The sequence below is a fragment of the Malus domestica genome, chromosome 07 (assembly GCF_042453785.1).
Source record: "Malus domestica chromosome 07, GDT2T_hap1".
In the NCBI taxonomy this organism is placed as follows: domain Eukaryota; kingdom Viridiplantae; phylum Streptophyta; class Magnoliopsida; order Rosales; family Rosaceae; genus Malus; species Malus domestica.
The window spans coordinates 3,015,212-3,041,202 of NC_091667.1; the positions used below are offsets into that span (position 1 = coordinate 3,015,212).

The 25,991-nt window shown below is 39.8% G+C and overlaps 1 protein-coding gene and 1 long non-coding RNA gene across 4 annotated transcripts in view; one reads left to right on the plus strand and one right to left on the minus strand.

Moving 5' to 3' along the window:
• Nucleotides 1-1,125: 1,125 nt before the first annotated feature.
• LOC103438545 (annexin-like protein RJ4) overlaps nt 1,126-25,991 on the minus strand; it is a 29,089-nt gene continuing 4,223 nt past the window's right edge. The window contains exons 1-5 of one of the 3 annotated variants that reach the window (XM_029105132.2): nt 4,736-4,887; nt 3,669-3,814; nt 2,245-2,463; nt 1,783-1,995; nt 1,126-1,646 (exon numbers count right to left, since the gene is read on the minus strand). In XM_029105132.2, the coding sequence (XP_028960965.1) occupies nt 1,353-1,646; nt 1,783-1,995; nt 2,245-2,463; nt 3,669-3,814; nt 4,736-4,808 (945 nt within the window). In that variant the 5' untranslated portion in view covers nt 4,809-4,887 and the 3' untranslated portion in view covers nt 1,126-1,352. Of the gene's footprint in view, nt 1,647-1,782; nt 1,996-2,244; nt 2,464-3,668; nt 3,815-3,945; nt 4,098-4,735; nt 4,888-25,991 lie in introns of those variants that run through there. The other 2 variants (XM_029105133.2, XM_029105134.2) reach the window with 2 other exon arrangements.
• On the plus strand, nt 24,960-25,514 carry LOC139197529 (uncharacterized). The gene is made up of 3 exons (XR_011582981.1): nt 24,960-25,065; nt 25,275-25,345; nt 25,450-25,514. It is a non-coding gene; the product is annotated as an uncharacterized lncRNA (long non-coding RNA).

The window sequence follows — 25,991 nt, forward strand, 5'->3', positions numbered from 1 at the left end:
TAGACTGGCTTAGACTATACTAAGCTGGATTGACTTAATGAAGTATTTGGTGCAGTGTCGGACTAAAAAACAAAATAATCAACAAATTATAATATTATATTATTTAATACATTTCTAATAATATTTTATTATTAATTCAATATTTTTCTTTCTTTCTTTCCTAAAAACTCTACCCCTCTCTAGAAACTTATTTCCTCTTCTCCCTCTTTAGCTCTGTCACATCTCTCCTTTTCTTTCTCTTTTTTCCAGCAAAACCCAGATAATTCATATCTTTCCTTTGAACTCTATAATATATACAACCAATCAACCATCATCTCTATCAATTATCTGACTGACTCCATTGATTTTCCCAATTTCTTGATTTTCTTTTTCCGGCGAGTTGGTCAAAGTGAGGATCGAAAAAGAAAGAAGCTTTGAGCATTACCTAAAACAGAGAAAAGGGTTTTTAGAGATGGGTAGAAGAAGAAAGCAAAGCCCAGGGATTTTCAGGAAATTTTCTATTCGTACCCAAAGTGGAAGAACAAGCACCCCCGACTGTTGGCCACGGTGACGACTCCGCAGAAGAAGAAGAAAGCCCAAGGACTGGATGTCGCTGTTAGCAAGAAAAAGCTGGGGTCTGGATCTCAGCCTCAATTTCCTTTTTAGTCCCGCTTAATACCAAGCAAAAGTATGGGATAAAATATCAGGGGTTTAGCTAAGCAGGGAGGGCCTCGTAGTTGAGGCAAGTCCCATTTATTGTAGTACAAGACCATACCAAACATAGGATTATAATCCTAGTTAAGCCAGTCCAAGCTAGTCCGTCCTAAGGAGGTGTAACAAACGCACAATTAGGGTGCATTTGTCGCACTAGACTATCTCGAACTGAACTAGTTTTAAAGATTAAGTTGGACTGGCTTAGACTACATTTAGATGGACTGACTTAGTAAAGCGTTTGGTGGAGTGCCAGACTAAAAAAAGGAAACAGGACGGACATTATTTATAGAAGTCACACAACTCACACCCATATAATTTTGCTCAGCATATCCATTTCTCCTCATAATTCATTACATCTTTTTACTTTCCTCGCTTGCTATTAATCGAAATCTGTTGCTAGATTATAAATATAACTTCTGTTTAATCCAATCCTTGATTAAAAAGCTGACAGACAACTTTTATTAATAGTCCATAACATTCGAAACGAAAACAAGAAGTCTTGATAAAACCCTTAAACTCCAACAAACATAGATAAAGGTAAGGTAGATAGTCACACCACAAGGAAACACAAACAAGGAAAATAAAGACAGTCATCAAATCAATAGAAAAACAGAAGCACTCATAGCACTTGATCATACTAATTTGCTCAGCGAAGATTTTCAATCTTCCTTCCCCAGCAGAGTAAGGAGGAAGTCCTCGTAATCCCCGGAAGTTTCTTTGGCCACAGCATGGTCGAGAGGAACACTGTTCTTCTTGTAGTAAACCTCTTTGATGTCTTTCAAGTCCCTCTCGGCCCTTGTCACAATCACACGAGTGAGGGCATCCTCATCAGTTCCAACCCTCTTGATTGCGTTGCGAAGAACCTTCTCAAAGTACTTCTTGGGGTCATTGAGGCATCGGATGGCTACATGCAGTGCCTTCTGGAGACCATCAGCACCCTCTTCCAACAAACTCTGTGATAAAAAGAAGAAAACTTAGAGGTCAAACTCGGCAGTCTTCAATCTTAGACTCTTAGTACATAAAAGTCTCTGTAAGTAATTAGTTTGGGGTTGGATGCTCTAACTTCGACATAAGGAGGTTCATACGTACCTTACTGATGGAAGTGCCATGGTCATCTCGGTAGCGGTTAAAGGTTGCCATGAGCTGAGTCTTGCTCCTAGTACTGAGGATCCTAATAACTTCATCATGATTGAAAGCCTTGTCTTTGATAGCATCATGAAGAATATCAGCTTCCGAATTCGCCAGTTTTGCATTGATCTCACAACCATCATAACGATACGCAGTCACTAAAGCAACCAAAAGCTGTAACATTGACCAAAAACCATCAAACACCATTAACAATTCTTCTACGATTCGAGAAAAACACAGATACCAAAATAATAGTTCACCTAATACAAAAAAGAGGAGGCAAACAATGGCAAATTCTCCAACTTATGATGTTGTCCATTAGTAAAGTAGACTCTCACATAATCCAAGTTCATAGTTCGATAACATAACATGTCATACTATTTGCCAAAAAAAATCCTTTGCCGTTAATAATGTTTGTCGTACCTTGCGGATATCACCAGTGGTGTGTGCAGCCAAGTCTTCCTCCAAGGAGTGCTTGTAGCGAACTTGGTAAGCCTTCCTTACTGCAAGGAGCTCTTCAGGAGATAGAATGGTTGCAATCTCGATGATTACATTGTAGTTACACTCAGATTTCTTGATGGCCACATGAGCCAAAACAGCATCTCGATCTGCAGGATCCAAGATCCAACGGTACACCGCTTTCTACATTTGCCATATCCCCAAATGAAATTAGTTTTAGTATATGGTATAACACAAATTAGAGGTCGCACTTGGTGCGATGGCAAGTGCCTTCGCCCATGAGCGGTAGGTCTCGGGTTCGAGACTTGGGAGCAGCCTCTCCATAAATGGGGGTAAGGCTAGCCGACATTCACCTCTCCCAGACCCTGCGTAAAGCGGGAGCCTTGTGCACTGGGTACGACCTTTTATATGGTATAACACAAATTGCTCAAACAAGAAATATAAAACTAATATAACTCATGCAAAAAATTTGAACATAAAGTTAGTTAGGTCAATTCCAAAGTTCGGATTCCCATTTTCATAAATTAGCGTAATTTAAGATATTACATTGTGAGATATAAAATATAGAAAATTTGAGTTCGAAAGTAGATACCATGTAAGTTCATCCATGTAGAGAGTTTTGAGAGGCAAAAACTTTTTATATTCTATATATTTCATACAAAAGTGATGAATTGACTGAAATGTTCAAAACTCTTGTATTTAAGTGGTACCCTTTAATCTCATCAAAACATTTCAGTCCACAACAAAAATCTCGTAAAAAAATATTTACTTAATATTAATAAATAATACTTTTACCATATTTTTCGTACCACATTAATACCGTTCTTTAATAGATATAGGTGTACATGTGTTCTATGCCATTGTTATTTTAAACAAAATAATACTTGGAATTAATAATTTATTGATAGCTCATTGATTTGTTCTCTAGAAACTTTCAAATGTCGCTCTCATCATGATGACATTCTCGTTTCCACCCACTTCTATATCTTTGTAGGAAAAGGACAAAACGCTTCGGAGATTTCTATGTTTTGTGATACACAAGAACGGAACTAGATCCCCTCCGGACTCAAGAAAGCTAAGTCTGCTGAGCAAGAGATTCGGGTTGTTGAAATTTGATCAAACAGCTACAAACATGAGGCATTTAAAAGTTATAAAAATTGAAATTATTTGATCAAATTTCAACAGTCCGGATCCCTTGCTCAGCACAATTAGTTTATTTGAGCCCGGAGGCGATCTGGTTCCCACAAGAACAATCAAAACATAACACATTTTTTCATGTATTTATTTTTAAAAATATTTAAATTATTTTTTACTCATGAATATTTCAAAAATATAAATAAATAGTAATGGTAAATATCGATTAAGGGTGAAAGTAGGAGAGAAAAAACCTCAAAATCCCCAGAGAGCTCGGACTCAAGGCGCTTGAGAAGATCTTCCTGATAAGATTGCTCGTAAGCAAGCCTGATTTGCTTTCTCTGTGCAGCGTTTCTATGTCCCAGTATAGAGATTATAGCCTTCTCATCAGTCCCCCATCCTACACAGTACACAAAAATATGAAATATACATTAATTTACCATATATATAAATTCTCAAAAAAACAAACACAATTAATTATCTGCATGCAAATTAAAATAAGAATTAAATGGCTGAATAAAATGATTAAACCTTTCACAGATTTTCGAAGAACTTCAGCATCGTCGACGGGTGAGAAGTTTTCAGGAGCAATTAGGGTAGCCATTGTTGGAGATAATTTTCTAGGTTCGACTCCTCTCTTACTAGTGTCTGTCTTGTGCTCTTGCTCTTACAATGTCTAATATTTATAGCAAATCTTTCACATTAAGAAATCAACTAAAATTGTGGTATTTAGGAATATATTAATTAGCATATCTACTAATTATCCACAAATGAGGTTGTGCTTACGTGAGTTTTGGTTGGATTTGGTGCGGCACTAATAGGAGGTTGCAAAATGGCAATCTCTAATAATACGACATTCTTTATATATATACATTTCTTTATATATATACATGATCTCTCCGGGATTTAGAAGACATTTAATTAATAATTTCTTCCGTTTTGGAGTTGTTCTTTCTTTTTCGCTAAGATTACTTTAGATCGGAAAATTATTCTACCTTTAGAATGAGCTAGGCCAAACTTCAGAGATCAAACTTAAAATATAAGCGAGAGACAAGTGATGAACTACTCGTAAGAAGAAAAATTGAATAAATCGCCAACTTACCTAGGTTAACATTCATACGATCAAGGACCAAACAAAAGAAGTACGGGACATGCGTACACGTACACACACACACACGGGGGTCAGGATCGGGCTGGAAACACATTTGGACACTTTTGTTGGCTCTTATTTCATAATTTCTTTTAAGAATCTGAACGGTATGATTTTAAATTTATATGACAGTGTAGATTGGCTAAAAAATAGTTAGAGAGAGTAGAGTACCTTTGCATGCGTTTCTGAGGGCTTCTGCATCGTCGTGAGGAGAGAAGTGGTCTGGAGCAATGAGGCTTGCCATCGTAAACTGCTATGCTGTTTTTGCTTGGTTTTCAGTGGGAAAGTAAGGAAAGAGGCAAGTAAAATGTGAGTGAGAGACTAGTCCAAGTGTGTGACCTTTTATATATTGCTAGGTTTTCTTGTAGTATTCACCATTGAAGTTAATGGCCACCTCACACAAACCATGTTGTCGAGATTCCCCGTACGTTACACGTGAACAGTATACCTTTTTAATTATCTTAATAGTTTCCCTTACTCCCACCAATTACTGTAAAACAAGGGAAGAAAAGGGTAATTTAAATATGAATAGTCCTCGTAGTTTACTCGGATTTTCAATTTATGTTTGTAGCTTTTTTGTTGTATTTTATTGGACACTGATACAGGACTCAAAACCATCTCTGTCTTGATACCGTCTTGGTGGAAATTTCCGTGAGCATGAGGGTGTCTCGATACATAAGTTTAGGGGCATATGGTGGAAATTTCCGTGAGCAGGGATTCCATTGACCAAATGACAACTCGATATAGTGCCCATGGAATTGATTTGGTGATGACCCTTAGACGGAAATGGAGGCTGTTGCATACAGAATGGTTCCATAATCTATTTGAGTATGTTAAAAGAAATATTGGAGAATATTCTATTTTGGAAGGTTGTATCTTCAAAAGTGATGTGTGATGATAATGGGACGAAATTGCACCGTTCTTGAGTATGGATTTAAGTTCTGAATACTTGCCAGTTTAGTAAGCAAGTAGCATCTGTGCAAGTAGTATGTTTGAGTATGGATATTTGTCAATTTAAGTATGGATTTAGTTCATGTTTGTGGGACCACAGTTGAGAAGAACATGAGGAGCAAAAGCAACCTCAATTGTTGTAATCTGTAGTGCGTCCATTTGTTCATATTTCAGAGTTTGCTATTTGAGACTTTGCTACATTCTCAAACTGGGAAACCCCAGTTGAGATTGAGGGAGAGTATTAAGGGTACAAGTGTAATAGCGATAGAAATACAGTTAGTAAGTTTGTTAGTATTTGGTTAAAGTAGTTAGGATTTCTCTTATAAAAATAGTGTGTGTAATCTTTATTTAGTCAGTTAATACAAATCCTATTTCTCTCTCTAAACTCTCTCTCTCTCTCTCTCTCTAGAATCTCTCTTGTTTCTCTCTATCATCTTCCTCTTCCTCTGTACTAATTCTTCATCTTTTACAATGTAGTTAACACTTTTAAATAAGAAGATGTGCCCAAAATGTGAAGGAAAATTCATCTTAATTGATAAAATATTAGACTTAAGCAAATATATACGATAAAAATGCAATAAAAAAATAGGACGAAAGTGCAAATCTAACTAAATCATGGAGACTATTAGTACAATTTGCATTAAAAATTTTGAGGAAATTGTAGTAATGGTCCATTAACTTTAACTCAATTGGAGCAACGGTCCCTCAACTAAAAATTCATGACCATTGTTTCCTTAACTCATCAAAACATGCCGCTATAGTTGTGCAGCCAAAAATAATCAAGAAGAATATAGAGGTGACACGTGGATTCTAGGGTAAAAAGGATAAAATTACCCTCGAGGAACATCGAAACCCCTATGCGCGAGCAGTGGACAACCATCCCTCAATCAAGTAAAAAGTGCCCAAAATAGGTATTTATTCAAAACCTATTTCATCCATCCTCATCAAATATTCTCCACAAGGTAACCCCCAAATCTTTCCTTTCAAATTATATTAATTAGCTAATTAATTGATTTATTAATTTATTAATTAGCTACAAATCATGAATCTCATCCAAAAAACCATCTAAGTGGCCAGTCCATCTCCTCCCAAAGCGGCCGGCCACACTCCTATATAAACACCCTCATTTTCTCCCAAATTCAATTCCAACTCTCTTGCTAAATTCTCCAAATTTCTCTAAACAATTTTCCCTCAAATTCTAACCTTATCATCAGAGGTTCTTCGACCAAAGCCCCATCATTCATCATGGGCGCGTGAGGCTCTTGGCCTTGACCTAAGGTGTTAATTGTTTTGTAGGTGCAATTTTGTCCAATAAGAAGAAGGTAGAAATTTGCATCCACAAATTGATGCGTTCATTGAGAGTCTTGATCAAACGCTCGTAGAAGACTCTCGCATTCAAGGTTTTTCGTTTTCTTGTTCATTTGTAGATTTTTCGTACGTTCTTATTCTTGGAATTTTTTCTAAAAATTCTTTGACAAAATGTAAAAGAAAAGTACAATGGCAAGAGATTCAGAAACCTCAACGAATGGAAATTCCAACGTTCAAGGATTAAGACCGCAACGATCTATAAAGCTCAACACAATGATGAGGGGAGTGCCACCATCCCTACAAGGCACCATCATGGTAACCACCACGACAACCACCTTCAGCAAGGCTCACGACACCACAATCACAGCCCAAGCCGTGCCATTGAAGCCCACACAGCCCAAGCCCAAGGCGTGATGACCCGAGCCACTCAAGCCCGACGCGAACCCAACAAGTTGCCAAGCCGAACCTTAGTCTCACACCCATGTACGCCACACGCCGAGCATCCCAATCCCGTCGCCTAGCCTGCTCTCGTGGCCTTCCAAGCAGCCCAAATCGGCCCAAGATTAATTCAACCGACCCAGCTTTAAATTACAGGGCCTACGATTGAACCAGGGGCATTTTCACCATATTTCTCTGCATAATTGATATTTTCCAACTCAAATCTCGTGCTCGAAGTCTACCACATACGGAGAAACCTACCAACCAAGCCCTTCCATCCCGTATGGCGAACAACACTTGTCCCGACAAGTCATAGAGTTGACAAATGCCCTCGCGCCGCAAACGACCTTAGTGAATCAACTTTTGCAACATGCCTCAGAAGATGTGTCTCGAAGAAGGACAATGGCATACGACGAACCTCTCCAGCAGCGTTTTGGTAAGCAACCACTCGACCAACCACTAACCGAGCGTTCAAGTAATGTACATTCCTGATTGGACCCCCAAGATAGCTTATACTCTCGTCTTAGCACGCGGAGAAGCATGTATTCTAGACTAAGCTCGTAGATAAGTATACACTCACAGTTGGGACTACCCTCTGGTAATCAACATGAACGACCTTCCAAGCGAAGTGTTCATTCACGACAATGTCAGCAAGGAACATCATTCAACTCACATTGGAGTAGGCAACACAGCAAATAGAGAGAAGCAATCACTCAATCCAGCTCAAGTTCAATCAGCAACCTACTATGAACATACCACATGAACCGCAGCCACGACATAGACGAGTCGAGCATAGGGAAGAGTGGACTAGACTAATAGGTCACAACCAAGGGCTGTCGAAAGTTCCATTGCCCCAGCAGAGGCAAATTCAAGAAGAAGTTGACAGGCTCCTAACTGAACGATTGCTCAATTTTTAGCGCAACGAGGCTGCTGACGATGTGCTTCGACAAGACATGACCAATATAAGCATGTTATCATTCGTGATGAGATCGAGTGGACAGATCCACCTCACGGGTTCACTATGCCTCATTTCATTCCGTACAAAGGAGACGAAGATCCGGATCGACATCCTAAGCGCTACCACAGTACCATGATCCTCTTCAGGAATGACGACGCGCTTATGTGCAAAATTTTTGCCACAACTCTACAAAACGAGGCACAAGACTGGTTTCACACCCTACCGCTGTAGTCGATCTAGAGTTTCAACGAACTTTCCTTAGTTTTCACTAAGGAGTATTCGTCTAACTACTCAATCAAAATGATATCCGACCATCTCTTCAGCATTATAAAAAACCTTTAGAAGACAATTCGCAGCTATGTCAAGAGGTTCAAAGTGGAAAATGCCAAGATTGTTGGCTACAATGAGGACATAGCAATAGCAGCATTCAGAAATGGGTTTCCCACCAAACATTCTTTATTCAAAAAGCTGATCATATGAGAATAACTGACTCTAGCAACTTAGTATGCTTTGGCGGAAAAGCACGCACTATAGGACGAGGCCAAATAGTCTAACAAAAACGAGTCAAAAAAGAAGCGCTTGAAACGTTCCCTGACCAGAGAAGACTCAATTCCTGAAACATTCAACAAGTTCACAGTTCCAATCGGCCAAATTCTCCGCAAGCTCAAGAACGAACCTTGGTTCGAACAGCCGCCACCCATGAAAGACGATCTTACCAGGCTGGATCACATAAAGCATTATGCATTCCATCAAAGACCTGGCCACACTACCAACAGCCGCTTAAAGTAGAAGCAGTACCTTGAGAAGCTGACAAATGATGGCTGGTGTGATGAATATCTTAATAGGTCAACGACACAACCTGCATAAGCAGGGGAAGTCTCAAATAGCTCTATGAATAAGACTTTGCAAGCCGAGGATTATCCAGTTTGTTATACAGTCTCTACCTTCCAGCACAGTTAATTCATTTCTTTATTCTCAATGAAGATTCAAGAAGTTATTCATAAGTCTGACTCAACTGCTGTCTACAACAACTGCTATCTACAACAGCTGCTCAAACCCTTATCTGGGTCTGTTCTCCAGTGTGAAAGGATAAACTAATTGTTATCCAATGCGAGAGGGTAAACCAATTCCATGACACCCATATAGGTTTATTCTCCTATGTGAGAGGATAAACTAATTGCGCTCCAGTGCGAGAGGGTAAACCAATTCTCGGACACCCAAAAGGGTCTACTCTCTAAAATGAGAGAATAAACTAATTGCTCTCAAGTGCGAGAGGTTAAACCAATTCCCTAACATCCATATGGGTTTGCTCTCCAGTGTGAGAGGATAAACTAATTGCTCTCCAGAACGAGAGGATAAACCAATTCCCCGACACCCAAAAAGGTATGTTCTCCAGTGCGAGAGGATAAACTAATTACTCTCTAGTGCTAGAGGGTAAACTAATAGCTCTCCAGTGTGTAAGGGTAAACTAATTGCTCTCCAGTGCGAGAAGGTAAACTAATTCCCCGACACCTATCTGGGTAAGCTCTCCAGTGCGAGAAGGCCACATAGCTCAAAAGATCGAATGCTTGAAGACTAACTAGGCAGGAAATAGTCAGGGGGCAGCAACCAATTTGCACTCAATAGTTCGCTCATCCGACATTTCATCTTCAGCAACTCCGATCTTGGTAGCTCCATCCTTGACTGCTCCATTTACGGCAGTTGAGAAATCAAAACTCAAGCAATTCCCTCATTTTTGGCAAGCAGCCCAAACCATGGCCCATGCCACGACACTTCTTAGGCCCATGCCGAGCCAATCCTTGGCTTCAGTCAAGTCGAGCAGCACAAGCAATGGTCCCTGCCATACCACTTCTTTGGCCCATTCCAAGCTAACTCTTGGCCTCTGCTAGCTGACGTGCCACACCATCCCGACGACTACCCCGTGGCAGCACCACCCAAGAAGAAGACAATGAGAATTAAGTTTTTCTTACATCGATGGGCGCGGAGAAGACAAAGAAATCAATGGAAGACAATTTGTTGCACGAGCAAGCAAAGAAGAATGTTAGGGAAGGGGGAACAAATATCCTCCAATTTTCTCTCTTTCTTGTAGGGATAAATAATTGCCCTCCGAAGTTGATTTAATCCCTTACTTAAGGTAGGCTTAAATAGGCTTTGGAGGTGATTTATTTCCCTTTCCTAGAAGAATTTAATTCCAAGTGAGAATATGCATCAAAGCTGGAGATCTCTACACTTACTGCTAAGGATAGGCAACGGTTATGGCGAACGGGTAACCACGGTTATTTATTCATAACCGTTTATTCTCATACCCGCATAACCGTTTACCCATTTGGTAATTGTCTAAATGGTTATACCCATACCCATAACCGTTTATAAACGGTTAACCATACTCATAACCGTAACCATTTAGTACCCGTTTACTTATTTATCATTTTTAAACCCATTTATCCTTTCTTTTTTACCATTTACTCCTTTTTCACCCGTCTACGTGATTTTTTAACAACTTGAAAATTAAAAAAGAAAAATTTGTCATAATTTTGTTTTTCTAACAATTAAACACCGTTATAAGCACATTCATCATACATTTCCGCATTTTAATTTTTTAAGTCCGTATACCATTCCAATAATTGAAATAATAGTTTATAGACGATATTTTTAACTGTTAGCAATGAAGGTAATATAAAATTTGCTAAGTATTCTTGGGTTACGAAAACTGTTAAAAGACAGTATTCTTGGGTTATTTGACTCGGAATGTAAAATATTAACATAATATATATAATGGACCATGAAATATTAAAGTGGTTAAGGAAAACTATATTATATTAGCTATAGAAATCATGCACTATAGTCAATAGCATTGATCTAAGTTTTGTCCGATAGGGAACATGGTTTGTGTTAATTTTACATATATAAAATAAATGGGTAAATGGTTACCCGTTTATAACCGTGGTTAATACCCATAACCGCCCATTTAAATTTCACGGGTAAACAGTTATACCCATAACCGTTTATTTATCTAAACGGTTACCCATAACTGTAACCGTGAAATTTAAATGGACGGATAAACGCGGTTACCCATAATCGATGGGTATTTGCCCATCCCTACTTACTGCCCTTTCCTGCAAGCAACCCAACAGGTGTAAGGGCATTTGTGGAGCCAAAATAATCAAGAAGAATATAGAGGTGACACATAGATTCTAGGGTAAAAATGACAAAGTTACCCTCAAGGAACACCGGAACTCTTACGCACGAGCAGTGTTTCAAAATTGTGTATTGTGTTTTGTGTTCACACATGCTACTTCTTTTCTCAACTAATTATTATAAATCTCTGCGTTTTGTGTTCACACCTGCTACTCTCTTTTTTTAATAGTGTCTTGAAGAGTAATGTTAGGTAAACCAATTTTTAAACTAAAATAACAAATCATATGAATGTCACCAATATGAAATAAACGCTAATCAACAATTAGTAATAATCGAATAATCAACAACCACATTGTTGATAACAAATTTCACACTGATGAGAGGACAAATTTATGCTTGGCCTACTAATTTGCTACGTGAAGTTCAAGGGTGGATTAGAAATTTCTTAAACGAGGTATGCCTCTAATAGCTTGGAGTTCTTGTTGTAAGTTGAAAGAAGAGGGTGGTTTGGGTATCCGAGATCTTTTTAAATCCAACCGTTCTCTCTTTCTTAAAAAATGTTGGGATGTATTTTCTTCTTCCTCACCGGCTTCGGATTGGTTACGTAATAGATTTCTTAAAGACAACTTTCATTTGCTAAAGTCTTATAAAAAGTCTTCCGTTTGTTTGGGGCTTAAACAATTATGGCCCTCCTTCTATAGTTCCCTTCAATGGAATGTTGGTGATGGCCGTAAGATTTCTTTTTTGTATGATAACTGGCTTGGAACCACTTTGCTCTCTAATATTGGTGAGGTTGACATAATTCCCTTGAATTCGAAGGTAAAAGATTTTATTCTGGATTCAAAATGGTCTCTTCCCATTGTCTTTACTTCTTCTTTTCCTCATCTTTCGGAGAAGATTATGAAGACTCCATTGCCAATTGCACACATGGATGATGCGTTATTTTGGACAGGTTCATCTTTGGGTACTGTTTCAGCTAAGGAGGCTTTTCTTTTTTTTCTCATCTCATGCTCCACATAAAAAATGGGCTAAAATGGTTTGGCATCAATCTATTCAGCCACGCAAAAGCTTAGTAGTTTGGAAAGCTTGTCATGGAAGATTATTGACTGATGATTTATTGCAACGCCGAGGTGTGGCTTTAGCTTCTTATTGTGCTTTTTGTCATAATGCTAGGGAATCTTGTGACCATCTTCTTCTGCATTGTCCTCAAATAGTTGCTTTATGGAAATAGATTTTCATTCTTTTTGGCAAGCCTTATGATCCTTGGCAATGCATTGAAGATATTTTTTATGGTTCTTTGGTCTCATCTTTCCCCACATCTGTTCGAAAACTTTGGTTATTGGTTATTTGCAGTTTCTTTTGGTGGCTTTGGCACGAAAGGAACAAGATCAGGTTTGAGAACAAAAGTTTCAGTATTGTCGAGTCCCAACGTTGTCTTTTACGGCATTGGAAGGAATCAGCTTCTACTTGTTTTTCTTCTTTCACTGGTTGTGTATCGATTCCCATATTCTCCATGTTAAGAATTTCATCCCTTTCTTTAGATGCTCTTAGTTTCGTGCCTGTGTTTTGGCGTCCACCTCCTATTGGGTGGATTAAGATTAACACAGACGGGTCTTGTAAAAGGAATGGTCAAGTGGGTAGTGGTGGTGTTTTTCGTGACTCCAGTGGTCTTTTTTTAGGACAGTTTGCCTCCTCGTCTTCTTATCCAAGTGCAGTTGTTGCAGAGATTGTGGCTGTCATCGAGGCAATTCAGATTCCATGGGATAAAGAATGGCATAACATTTGGTTAAAGACAGATTCTATGCATGTCATCAGCCTACTATCAGCTCACTCCATAGATGTTCCATGGTTTCTTAAAGTTTCTTGGGCAAATTGTTTATGGCATATTGCTCGCTTGCATTTGCGTTTTTCGCATATTTTCAGGGAAGGGAATTGTTTGGCGGATGCTTTTGCTAATTTTGGTGCAATGAATAGTAGCTTTACGTGGTGGGACTTGGTACCCGATTTTGTTGATGCGTCTTATAGAAGAGATTGTGTTGGGCTTCCATTCTTCCGTTCGAGCTCATGAGGAGCAAATTGTTGCTATGGAAGAGGATTTTGGGAAAGAAATATAAACAACTGAATTATGGGAATTCAATTTAGGTGACTGAAGCTAAGCACCCTTAAACTAGTCCATATCATTTTCATTAATTGTTTTTAGCGGGTTTTGGCCTAGTCCCCCCGTTTGTTCTACTTTTCCTTTTTTCTTCTTATTATTAATAAAATCTTGTAGAGGGGGGACGGGCGGGGGGTTTCTGGGTGCAACAGTCCTTTCTCATTTGGAAGAGGGTTGGTGCCTCGCACGCGACTGTTGACGAAGAGCTAATCTCGCCTAATCCGTCTCTAAAAAAATTTATATAAAAAAAAAAAAGTAGTTAGGCTGCTCCTATATTGCCAATTAGTGCTATGATGGAACCCCAACTTTCTTTATGGTATTAGAGTATATGTTGTCTCATGTATGAAGTCTACAGACCATACGTGCTTCACGTCACCCAACTTGTGTTTTCCACGTTTTAAGCTTGAAATAAGGGACATTGCATGTGCCTATAAGTAATTTGGACAACTCACATTTTATGGTGGAACCCAACTTTCTTCACGTATCATATGGTTTAAAAAATTTGGTTTAATAATTTGTTATACAAAGACATATACATTATAATTAGTAACATCTAAAATGAGTATCTCAAATTTTGTCTGAAGCATGTGTGCGTGTACCTTTTAGGTAAATGTTTTACTCGAATAAGACTGCATTTTAAGTTTTTATTATCTAGAGTCTAAAAAGAGTGTCACCATTTCATCGATTGTGGCATATGCATAAACGTGATCGTATATAACTGGCTTGGCTGTCAATTATATAAATTGCAGATTAAGCTTGTGAGCGTGACTAAATGACCAAGTTTAGGAGTCCTATATATTAAGGTTAGTTGTGTACCATTTGGGATCAGTTTTCGCTCCTAGTTGAATTCCTGTATAATCCTAATTCTTATATTATATGAACAAGGCATCTGGAGGGTTTTATGTGTGCGAGTAAGATCAAATTGTTAAGAGATCACAAGACACAAGGGGAGACACTTTCGAAGGAATGTGAGGGGTAAAAGAAATTAAGACCTAGGGTTGGTGAACCAAAGGGGTTTTCATACTATTGAACTATCTCGGGAATCATCGGAGTGGACGTTAACAATTTTTGGCTGAACCATTATAATTTTGTGTTCTTGTGCGTGCGTTTTCTTTGTGCTTGGTGTTTTTGTATTTCTTTGCGGTTTGATTATTGTGTGTTTTATCAGACTTCGTCGAAATCAAGATTCATATTGAGAATCGGAAGAGACTTCGCTGCTGCTGAACATTTTAGCAAGAGGTGCTGCTTACACCCAATCCCGGGTGGAAACGTTAATCAAAACTTGGACACGTGTCCACTCGGGATTGGGTGTAAGCACCACCTCCTGCTGAAATGTTAGCAGCCAAGCTGTGTTCTTGAGAATTTAAGATGTACAGTAAACTAGTATTAGAGCTGACAGGTTAGGCGTTGGTATTTGTTCAAGTGCGACAAGGCAGCATGATTGCGAATGAAGAGTCATGCATAACCATGGGGAGCGTTGAAGGCAACTTAAAGCCCTTTACCAAAAAAGGAGTATTTTCACGCTATGATAGAAATGAATGATAGATCATCTAGTACTACGGTCTGCTGATATTCTTCTTTACTTAAAAATGAGAGGTCTTAGGTTTGAATGAAGAGTCATGCATAACCATGGGGAGCGTTGAAGGCAGCTTAAAGCCCTTTACCTTTGGTGAGCATAGAGATCCAAATGGCTAGAATGGTTTGATAGCTTAAGATTGATTCAATGGTTTGATAACATAGAGATCCAATGGCTAACATGCTTGCACAACTTGATAAAGCTAGAAAAAAATAAATGCTAATATGAACACACACTAGATCTTCCGAGGAGCTATTAGGAGCTAGGAAGGCCTACCATTCCCTCTTTGATCACTCCATTGAGAAGATGTTGCCTACCGCGTTGATAGCCCTGAAGGCAAGGTAAATTTCATCTTCCATACTCAGTACTTGCATAGTTGTCTCTTAGTTTTCTTTCGTTTGTGGGATAATTAATAGTGCCTGTTTGATAATTGTGATCTGAGATAGATCGAAGTGAGAATTGAGAAATATGGGCCTTGTACTTCGTTGGTTTTTTTTTTCAATTTTATTGCACCACTATTGCACAAAGATAAGGTTTCAAAAAAGGGATGGTACTAGTATTGCTATTAAATGTGCAGTATGGTAATTTAATAACTAGGACATTGAAATACATAGGTTCCATTCGGTTGAACGAACGTGAAAGAAAAGATTTGGTTTTGATAAGAAATCTAACTTTGCTAAAAAATTAGAAGGCATTAGGTTAAATGTATTTCAAATAACTAGATAATATGCAGTTGAAAAGGGCTAAAACTAACTATACGTATTGAGTCATTTGAAATTCATTTATTTTCTTCATTTTCTAATTGGGATCTTGAACATATTAATTGTAATATGTGTGTGTATGAAATGAATATGTGTGTGTATGAAATGAATATGTGAAGTCATTTAACTGGTGTTTCGTTTTCATTTTGTCCAGCTCTTGGTTGCTCTTGTGAGTTCCTTTAGGTATGAAGGATCAAAGGTTAAGGATGACACTGCAAAATTTGAGGCCAAAACACTTGTTAATGCCATTAAGGATGTCAATAAGAGGCACCACAATGAAGATTGTTTGTACCATACTTGACCAATCCCGAAACTACTGAGCACCGGTCAACGTTATACCGTCAAGGGCCCAGAAAAGTTTCCCTTCAACCAGGAGGTCAATCACAGCGCAACACGTGTCGACATCAGAAGCCAATCATAGCGCGACACATGTCAACATCAGAAGTCAATCACAACACGACACGTGCCAATGTCAGAATGAAACTAGAAACTCTCTTCTATAAATAGAGATCATTCTCTCACAATATTTCCTAATGTCATTTGTACTAAATCATTCACTAGTACTCACTAAAGGAGAGCTTAAACCTATGTACTTGTGTAAACCCTTCACAATTAATGAAAACTCCTCTACTCTGTGGACGTAGCCAATCTGGGTGAACCACGTACATCTTGTGTTTGCTTTCCTATCTCTATCCATTTACATACTTATCCACACTAGTGACCGGAACAATCTAGCGAAGGTCACAAACTTGATACTTTCTGTTGTACCAAAGTCCTCACTGATTTTGTGCATCAACATTTGGCGCCGTCTGTGGGAACAACACTTATTCCCACTCTCTTCAGCTTTGCCAAGCTGGTTTCCACCATTTGTACACTCTCTTTTGACCATGCATCCCTCTCCAACATGGGGAGCGAAGGAAGCCACAACACATAGAATGACACCCTTCTTGCACCTAGTGCGAAGCAACGAAAGATGGAATGAAAAATGGTTGCTCTTTAAGCTAAAGTCGATGAGCTAGAAGCTCAAAACAACAAGATAGCAATGAAGAATGAGGTGCTCCAAGAGCAGTATGATAAGCTCTTTGAGACGTTCCACGAAACTAGGCGTACTCAAACACGGGAGCTCGTTGCCCCTGTGGACATCAACCATCATCTAGGTACCCCCCAACACGGAGGGTCACCTCTCTTCGACATGAGTATCCCTAATGAGGAGCAAGCTAATCATCAAAACATTGATCAACATGAGACTTCTCTCAACCCAGATGCTTCAACCTGAAGCAGGAGAAATTGAGGAAGACACCTCCTTGCAGAAAGGTTGGAAGGATCGAAAGCTGTTTATCCTGACTGCCGAGATTTCTTAAAGTAACATCGAGAGAATCCCCTCCACATATGCTCGAAGATCAATGACCTAAGGGTTTCTAAAAGACTCGGTCCCTTCCCACGACCCAGGCCAGTTGCCAATCTAGGGAAGGAACAACCGGTCCTAGAGGAACATGAAGGTACAGGGGACTTTGCGGTATTCCGACAGACTCACCCTAGAAGTCAGTACGGCGAGTCCAAGAAAAAACCACACGCCCTTGCTCAAACTTTCCTACTTTCAAGAGGCGATGAAGACTTACGAAAGAAAATTCTAGTGGTACATGACTCTACTCAGGACCCCCTTGTCCTACGGCTCCTTGAAGAAGTAAACAAGTTGAAGGCCAAACGTCAAGCTGAGATACCTAACTGGAACCAACCCAGGCCTGGCCTTTTCACAAGGAGGATCCTCGACACCCCCCTTCAAGCGAAGACAAAACAAAAGCTTGGTTTACAACTCTATACTGGAAGGAAAGACCCAATTGAACACCTTAACCTCTTTGAGTCCACCATGGCATATCGGATGAACACCGACGAAGAGCGATGTCTTCTCTTCCCCTTCACCCTCTCTGGCGGAGCTCTAAACTGGTATTGTCATCTTTCACCTGAGACAGTAGACTCATTTGAGGAACTGAGGAAACTGTTTGTCTCTCAACACATCTTCCAGACTGATCGCTTGCATTATACAGATGACCTGTACACTATTCGCCAGAAGCCGGACGAGTCACTACGAGAGTATGCCGGTCGCTTCAGTCATGAGTATTCTCGCTGCGCTGAGGCAAATGACAAAACCGCCCTCAAGGCATTCACAGCATGCCAACGTGATTGTTTCTTCAAGTACATGATCAATGCCAACACTTGGAAGACTTACTCTAAGGTGATGGCACAGGTTTACAACCACATCTCCGCCGAAGCAATGACATAACAAGGGAACCCCCATATGGTTAATCCTTATCAACAAGTGGGAAGTGGAAGTCAAGTTCTACCAAGTGAGGAGATCTTGGCCATTCAAACACCCATTGTATCATTTCCTGCCTCATTTAGCTACTCGCTAAGTCACCATACGTATCTGTCTCTTGGTAAGAGGAATGATTTTTACTCTCAGCAAGCCCATTACAACAAGAGGGATAAAAGTTCGTATCAAGACAATTAGGGGTGAACGTACCATTGACTATTATGACTATGGGGCCAAGCCTCACTCTTTCAAAGTGGAGGACTAGGTACTGAAGGAAATGCTATTATAAGAAGACATACATATTACAAATGTTTTGACTCTCAACCGCTTGAGATCTTTTGTCACACAAGCCATTCGGCAAATATTTAAAGAAGAGGGAATTCAAACAACTTCTTCTGAGTCTTTTGCGTTCCTAGCATTAGAACACTTGCTTTACGCTGACCTACCATTATACTCCAACTCAGAGCTTCAACATGCGTACTTTGACACAAAGTATATGATACTAAGTGTTACAACCAACATGGTTCACATATCAAAAGCATGGATCCCTTCATGCATAGCAAAACATTCATAAGCATCACTCATATCAATCAACATAAACATCATACATTCCAACACATTCATACATAAACATCATACATTCCAACACATTCATACATAAACATCATACATTCCAACACATCCATACATAAGCCAACCGTGCTTCAAAAGGGTTCAACATACTTTATGTCTTCGACACTTGCTACAATATGCCTCAACACCTTGCCCTTATTCTCACCAACCAGGTGATGAAATGTGAAGAAGGAACTCATCTTCATGCCACCAACCAGGTGATGAAATGTACAACCCGTACTCTCCTTCATACCACCAACCAGGTGATGAAATGTATAACCCATACTCTAATATCATTTGGCAACTTACCACCCATGCCACCAACCAGGTGATGAAATGTGAAGAAGGAACTCATCTTCATGTCACCAACCAGGTGATGAAATGTACAACCCGTACTCTAATATCATTTGGCAACTTGCCACTCATGCCACCAGCCAGGTGAAAAAGGAACTCATCTTCATGCCACCAACTAGGTGATAAAATGTACAACCCGTACTCTCCTTCATGCCACCAACCAGGTGATGAAATGTACAACCCGTACTCTAATATCATTTGGCAACTTGCCACTCATGCCACCAACCAGGTGAAGAAGGAACTCATCTTCGTGCCACTAACCAGTTGATGAAAGCAACTCACCATTATTCCACCAACCAGAAGACGAGTGGTACAACTTGTACATGTGAACTCCTAGCATTCACAAATAATCAAAAACCCTCATGTTTTACAACTCAACTAGGGGAGCACTTATGCCCAACAAGAGTTATAGTCACCAACAAAATCTTATTGCAAGCCAACAACAGCTTTAGTGCATGGCATACGAAGATCAAGCTATTCAGCCCTCTTGCATTTGCTTCATACATTTCTCCTTTGTAACAATGCAAACACTACAAGGTGTGGCTTGCATCACAATCTCTTGCTCAACAGTGTGGAAGCAAAATTTGTATATGTTGTCATCAAAGGAGTTCAACCACAATTCTCAAAAGCTTCACACACTCTTGATCAAGACAGTGTGAAGGAAAACCAATCTATGGTGCCAATAAGAGCTTCATCAATGGAGGGTAACCACAATTCTTAAAAGCTTCACACACTCTTGATCAAGACAGTGTGAAGCAAAACCAATTTATGGTGCCAACAAGAGCTTCATCAAAAGAGTTCAACCACAATTCTCAAAAGCTTCACACACTCTTAATTAAGACAGTGTGAAGCAAAACCAATTTATGGTGCCAACAAAAGCTTCATCAATTAAGGGCAACTACAACTCGTAGAAAGCTTCACACACTCTTGATCAAGACTGTTCCAAGCAAATTCAATTTATATGGTTCATCCAAACCTTTGACTACTATAAGGTATAGCTTGTATCACAATCTCTTACTCAACAGTATGGAAGCAAAATTTGTATTTGTTGTCTCTCCCACATTTTCAAATTTCTAATTTTCCTAAAAAAAATAAAATAAAATAAAATAAAATAGGGAAATTCAATAAAGCTTCATCAATGAAGGACAACTACAAAATTTCAAAAGCTTCACACTATCTTGATCAAGATAGTGTGAAGCAAAATCAATTCATGGTACCCAACAAAAGCTTCAACTCCAAAGCTTCACCTACAAAGCTTCAACTCCAAAGCTTCACCTACAAAAGCTTCAACACAAAAGCTTCACCCACAAAAGCTTCACCTACAAAAGTTTCACCCACAAAGCTTCACCCATAAAAGCTTCACCTACAAAAGCTTGACCCACAAAAGTTTAACCCACAAAAGCTTCACCCACAAAAGCTTCACCCACAAAAGCTTCACCTACAAAAGCTTGACCCACAAAAGTTTGACCCACAAAAGCTTCACCCACAAAAGCTTCACCCACAAAAGCTTCACCTACAAAAGCTTCACCCACAAAAGCTTCACCCACAAAAGTTTCACCCATAAAAGCTTAACCCACAAAAGCTTCGCCCACAAAAGCTTAACTCACAAAAGCTTCGCCCACAAAAGCTTGACCCTTCACCTACAAAAATTTCACCCACAAAAGTTTCACCTACAAAAACTTCACCCACAAAAGCTTCACCCACAAAAGCTTCACCTACAAAGCTTCAACACAAAAGCTTCACCTACAAAAGCTTCACACACTCTTGATCAAGATAGTGTGAAGCAAAATCAATTCATAGTACCCAACAAAGCTTCAACCTCAAACTTCACCTACAAAGCTTCAACATCAAAGCTTCACCTACAAAGCATAAAAAATATATATATATTCGGAAAATTCAAAAATTCAAAAATTCAAAAACAAATTCGAAAAAAAAAATATTTAAAAATTGTCTAGGCCTGCTCTTCTTTGGGCCTAACAACTTTCATAACAAATATATATGAAGGAGGAGTTTTGGGCTACCACTTAGAAAGGAAATGCCTCATTCGTCAACTCCCTCGACCGGAGACTTGGGGGACTCCTACCATGTGCTACTGCACCTTGATACTTAGAAGTCTCACGACCACTCAGTGACTTGGATTTTTCAAGTCTCCAACCGAGAAGTTTTCCTCACTTGGGAAATTAAGGGAGCACTACCTCAACATACATGCTTCACTCTCAAAGCTTCAACATACAAGCTTCAACAAAAGAAAAAATTCAAAGAACTTAGTGAAGTAGGTCTTGGTGTATTTAACACAATACGTTGAAATGAAGCAAAGCTTGTTTATTGATATCTCCGATAAGTTACAAATATGTACATATACATAAATCAAAATAAACAAACAAGAGGGACCCTTCACAAAGGTTGCTCTTGAGAAGTCTCAGCAGTCGGCAAAGCCCCAGAAAGAGTAGGCACCAAAGGGTGATTATTCGGAGCCTCAGTACTAGGCAGAACCCCAGAAGGAGGAGGCACCGAAGGTTGATCATTTAGAGTTTCATTACACGGTACAGCCCTAGAAGACGAAAGCAATAAATGCCTTTGGAACAAACCCACAAACCTCTGATGATCAAGTAAAATCTGACCATCAGATTCCTGCAACTGGTCGAGCTTCCTCTTCATGTTTGTAGCATAGTCATGTGCGAGCCTGTGCAACTGTTTATTCTCATGCTTGAGCTTTCTGATCTCCTGTTTGATACTTATCACTTTAGCTGCCAATGATTCAACTTGGCGGGTTTGAGCAAATAAGCATTGGGCCATATTAGACACAGAACCTGCACACTGAACACTGAGAGCCAGAGAATCCTTAACAGCCAACTCATCAAACCGTTTAGAAAGTAATCTGTTATCTTTGGGAGTGAGAAGGTTCATGGCCACCACCGCAACGGTCATATCATTCTTCATCACAGAGTCCCAAACGGTAAGAGGACCAATAGGGGATAAGAATGATGGGCGCCATATGTTATCTTGAGAAGGCATGGCTGCCTCTTCACCAAAGTTCAAGTCAAAACGACGGTCGGATGGGCCAGACATTCTCAAAAATGATGAAGGAGAAATGAGGTGCAGTAAATCTCTTAAGTAATGGGAAAATTCCTACAAGCAATAACTCTCTGAATGTACTTCTTGCACACAATTGGTGCCCTTATAAAAGAAAGGGCAACAGGGCCGTTGGTTCAAAAATTGAAGAGGCACCACTCTCCGGATTCCGAAGAGACACCACTTTCCACACGCAACATCAACTTCTCGGGTACCACAGATAACTTTGCCAAAGATCTCTGACAAAGTTTAGACACATAAATTTTGAAGGTCCAGCTACCCTACTATTACCCATAAGGGTAAATTAACAACACCACTGCTTGATAACTAGAAAGTCCCAATGTGTGTCAATCTTCGTGCTCCGTGGCAAGGCAGACTGGCAAAAATGCCCAACCTTTACTCACATTCGAGAAAACACTCCCAATAAGATTGCTTGCTCAAAAATCGAAGAGGCACCGCTCTCCGAATCTCTAAAGCCAGACTCCCAACAGGATTACATGCTCAAAAATCGAAGAGGCACCGCCCTCCGAATCTCGAGAGCTAGATTCTCAACAGGATTACTTTCTAAAAAATCGAAGAGACACTGCTTTCCAAATCTCAAGAGTCAGACTCCCAACAAGATTGCTTTCTCAAAAATCGAAGAGGCACCGCTCTCCAAATCTCGAGAGCCAGACTCCCAACAGAATTACGTGCTCAAAAATCGAAGAGACACCGCCCTCCGAATCTCGAGAGACAAACCTCCAATAGGATTACTTTCTCAAAAATCGAAGAGACACTGCTCTCTGAATCTCAAGAGTCAGACTCTCAATAGGATTGCTTTCTCAAAAATCGAAGAGGCACCGTTCACTGAATCTCGAGAGCCAGATCCCCGACAGGATTGCTTGTTCGAAAACCGAAGAGGCACTGCTCTTCGAACTTCGAGAGCCAGATTTTCTTGGATAAAGCTTGTCTGCAATCTTCACACGCAACATCAACTTTCTAGATACCACATACCACTTTTTCAAAGTGCTCTAACAAAGTTAAAACACGTGAAGCTTACAGCTCCCACTACATTGTTATGACCAAGAAGGGTAAAGGAATAGCACTACTACTTGTTGTTAGGGAGACTCTTATATATGTCGACCTTCATCCTCCACAACCAGGCATACCTGCAAATAAAAAAAATGCTCAACTTTTCTTCACATCCGAAAGGGTACTCTCAGCAGAGTCTCTCGAAATACTTAGCTTCTTTTCCTCCCGATAATACCTCTACAAACAAGCCACACCAGAGCAAGAGTATCTCATATCATCAGGGTTAAAAGCAAGAGTATCCCATATCATGTTTTTTCCCTGTCTTTTCCTTTGGCCTTGTTCTTACCTGCAAGACAAGGAGAAAGAGAGCAATCAGTCAGCACTTGGAATCAAGCTTCCAGTCAGGAACTGACTGCCTGGAACCCCTTGCCTGATTACTTACCTGGCATTGCTCTCGAGTACTCATCTTCAACATCTTATGCTTCTAGAGAAGATACCACATCTGTCTGAGGAACAGATAGGGCAAGTGAGAAGGATACAAGGAAGCATGTGGAGACAAGCGTAACAGAACACGTGCTGATACATCCATTACTTTGTCAACAGCAAAAGTATCTCATATCATCAGGGTCGAACGTACTCTAGATTTGATGGACTTGTTTTGACCCTCAAATTCTTAAGTCAGCCTTATACTCTGGAGGAAACTAGAAAACCTTCCAGCCCAGTTCAAGAATAAGCATGTGGAAAGTTACTTCTTCAAAAGAAAAAGTATCTCATATTATCTCTTCTCCATTTGCTTCTCCTTATCCTTGTTACTGTTTACGACACAAGGAGAAGGAGAATAATCAACCGGAAGCCGAAGTCGAATCTCCGATCCAGGTTGCTTGCTTGGAAGTCTGATTGCTTACCTTGTCTGTTACCTCTTTCGACAAATCTCCTAGCTCGGCGACTTGGGGGACTCCTACTATAGGGTTTGTATCGCACTTGACCAAGCCCGAAACTACAAGTAAGCTTCAAGTGAAATTGATACATTACCTTGTGCATCTTCATTGGTTAAAGATACCACCCCTGGAGGGAGGAAAAGTACTTCCAGAGAAGATGCCACATCTACATATGAGACAGATAAGGCAAGTGAAAATGATATCACACTTCAGTACTTAGAAGTTTCGTGATTACTCAATGGCTTGGATCTTGCAAGTCCCCAACTGAGGAGCTTCCCTCACTCGGGAACTTAGGGGAGCACTGTTTGTACCATACTTGACCAATCCTGAAACTACTGAGCACCGGTCAACGTTATACCGTCAAGGACCCAGAAAAGTTTCCCTTCAACCAGGAGGTCAATCACAGCGCAACACGTGTCGACATCAGAAGCCAATCATAGCGCGACACATGTCAACATCAGAAGCCAATCACAACACGACACGTGCCAATGTCAGAATGAAACTAGAAACTCTCTTCTATAAATAGAGATCATTCTCTCACAATATTTCCTAATGTCATTTGTACTAAATCATTCACTAGTACTCACTAAAGGAGAGCTTAAACCTATGTACTTGTGTAAACCTTTTACAATTAATGAGAACTCCTCTACTCTGTGGACGTAGCCAATCTGGGTGAACCACGTACATCTTGTGTTTGCTTCCCTATCTCTATCCATTTACATACTTATCCACACTAGTGACCGAAGCAATCTAGCGAAGGTCACAAACTTGATACTTTCTGTTGTACCAAAGTCCTCACTGATTTTGTGCATCAACAAAGATGATGAGGTGATCAGGATACTATCAACAAGGAACAAGCCCCATCTCAAGGAAGTCTATAAACACTACGAGGAGATTTCTGGCCACGACATTGATGAAGTATGTATATAAGGTCCAAAGAGAAACGTTCAACTGCCTAGCTAATTCTTCGAATTTTTCTTGGCCTACTAACAAACGTATGCAAGAGAAATAAGTTGGGAGAAAGAGTTGGCTGTGCAACATTATCCAGAAATTTTGTCAACCGAAATACTTCCAGTATTCAGAATACTACTTGCATCTATTTTCTAAAGTCACATTGTTTTGTTTAGGATCTTGATCATGCTGTGAGGTTAAAGAGACGGTGCAATGCCTGTGTACTCCTGAGAAATATTTCAGCAAGGTAAGCCAGAGTCACAAATTTTGTATCAAGTTACTCATGCAATATTACATATGACCTCTTAGGCAACCTTGTGCATGCAATTATTGAACTCTTGTGCTTATCAGGTCTTGGAAGATTCATTGAGAACTGATGTCCATAAGCATACCAAGAAGGGATTGACTAGAGTAATTGTTACCCGAGCTCACTCGGACATGATGGAGATCAAGGAGGAATTCGAGAACCATCATGGAGTCTCTTTAGTTGAGAAAATTGAAGAGACGGCTAATGGGAATTATAAGGATTTCCTACTCACATTGCTTGCAAGAGGAGGTTGACTAAAACGGCAGGACGGAAAGTTGGGGTTTGTCGGGATTACTTGAAAGGGTCTCTGTGTTACCCTTGTCAATTGTTTTCGATTGTTTGGCTTTTTCATGGCTCTTATAGCTATCTGTATGTGTTTTGTGTTATCATTAAGAGAAACTGAAATAAATCAATCAATCAATGAGGCATTTTAGCGTTTCAATAAACTCATTTCGTGTTCAAAGAAGTATCGATGCACCTTCAAAGTAGCGTGCAGAGACTCAAGCTGGTGAGGCCACTCCCTCTTTGCTCAAGTTAATGAATGAAATGGGATGAGATTAGCAAAGCCTATTTTGAAAGTAAGCCC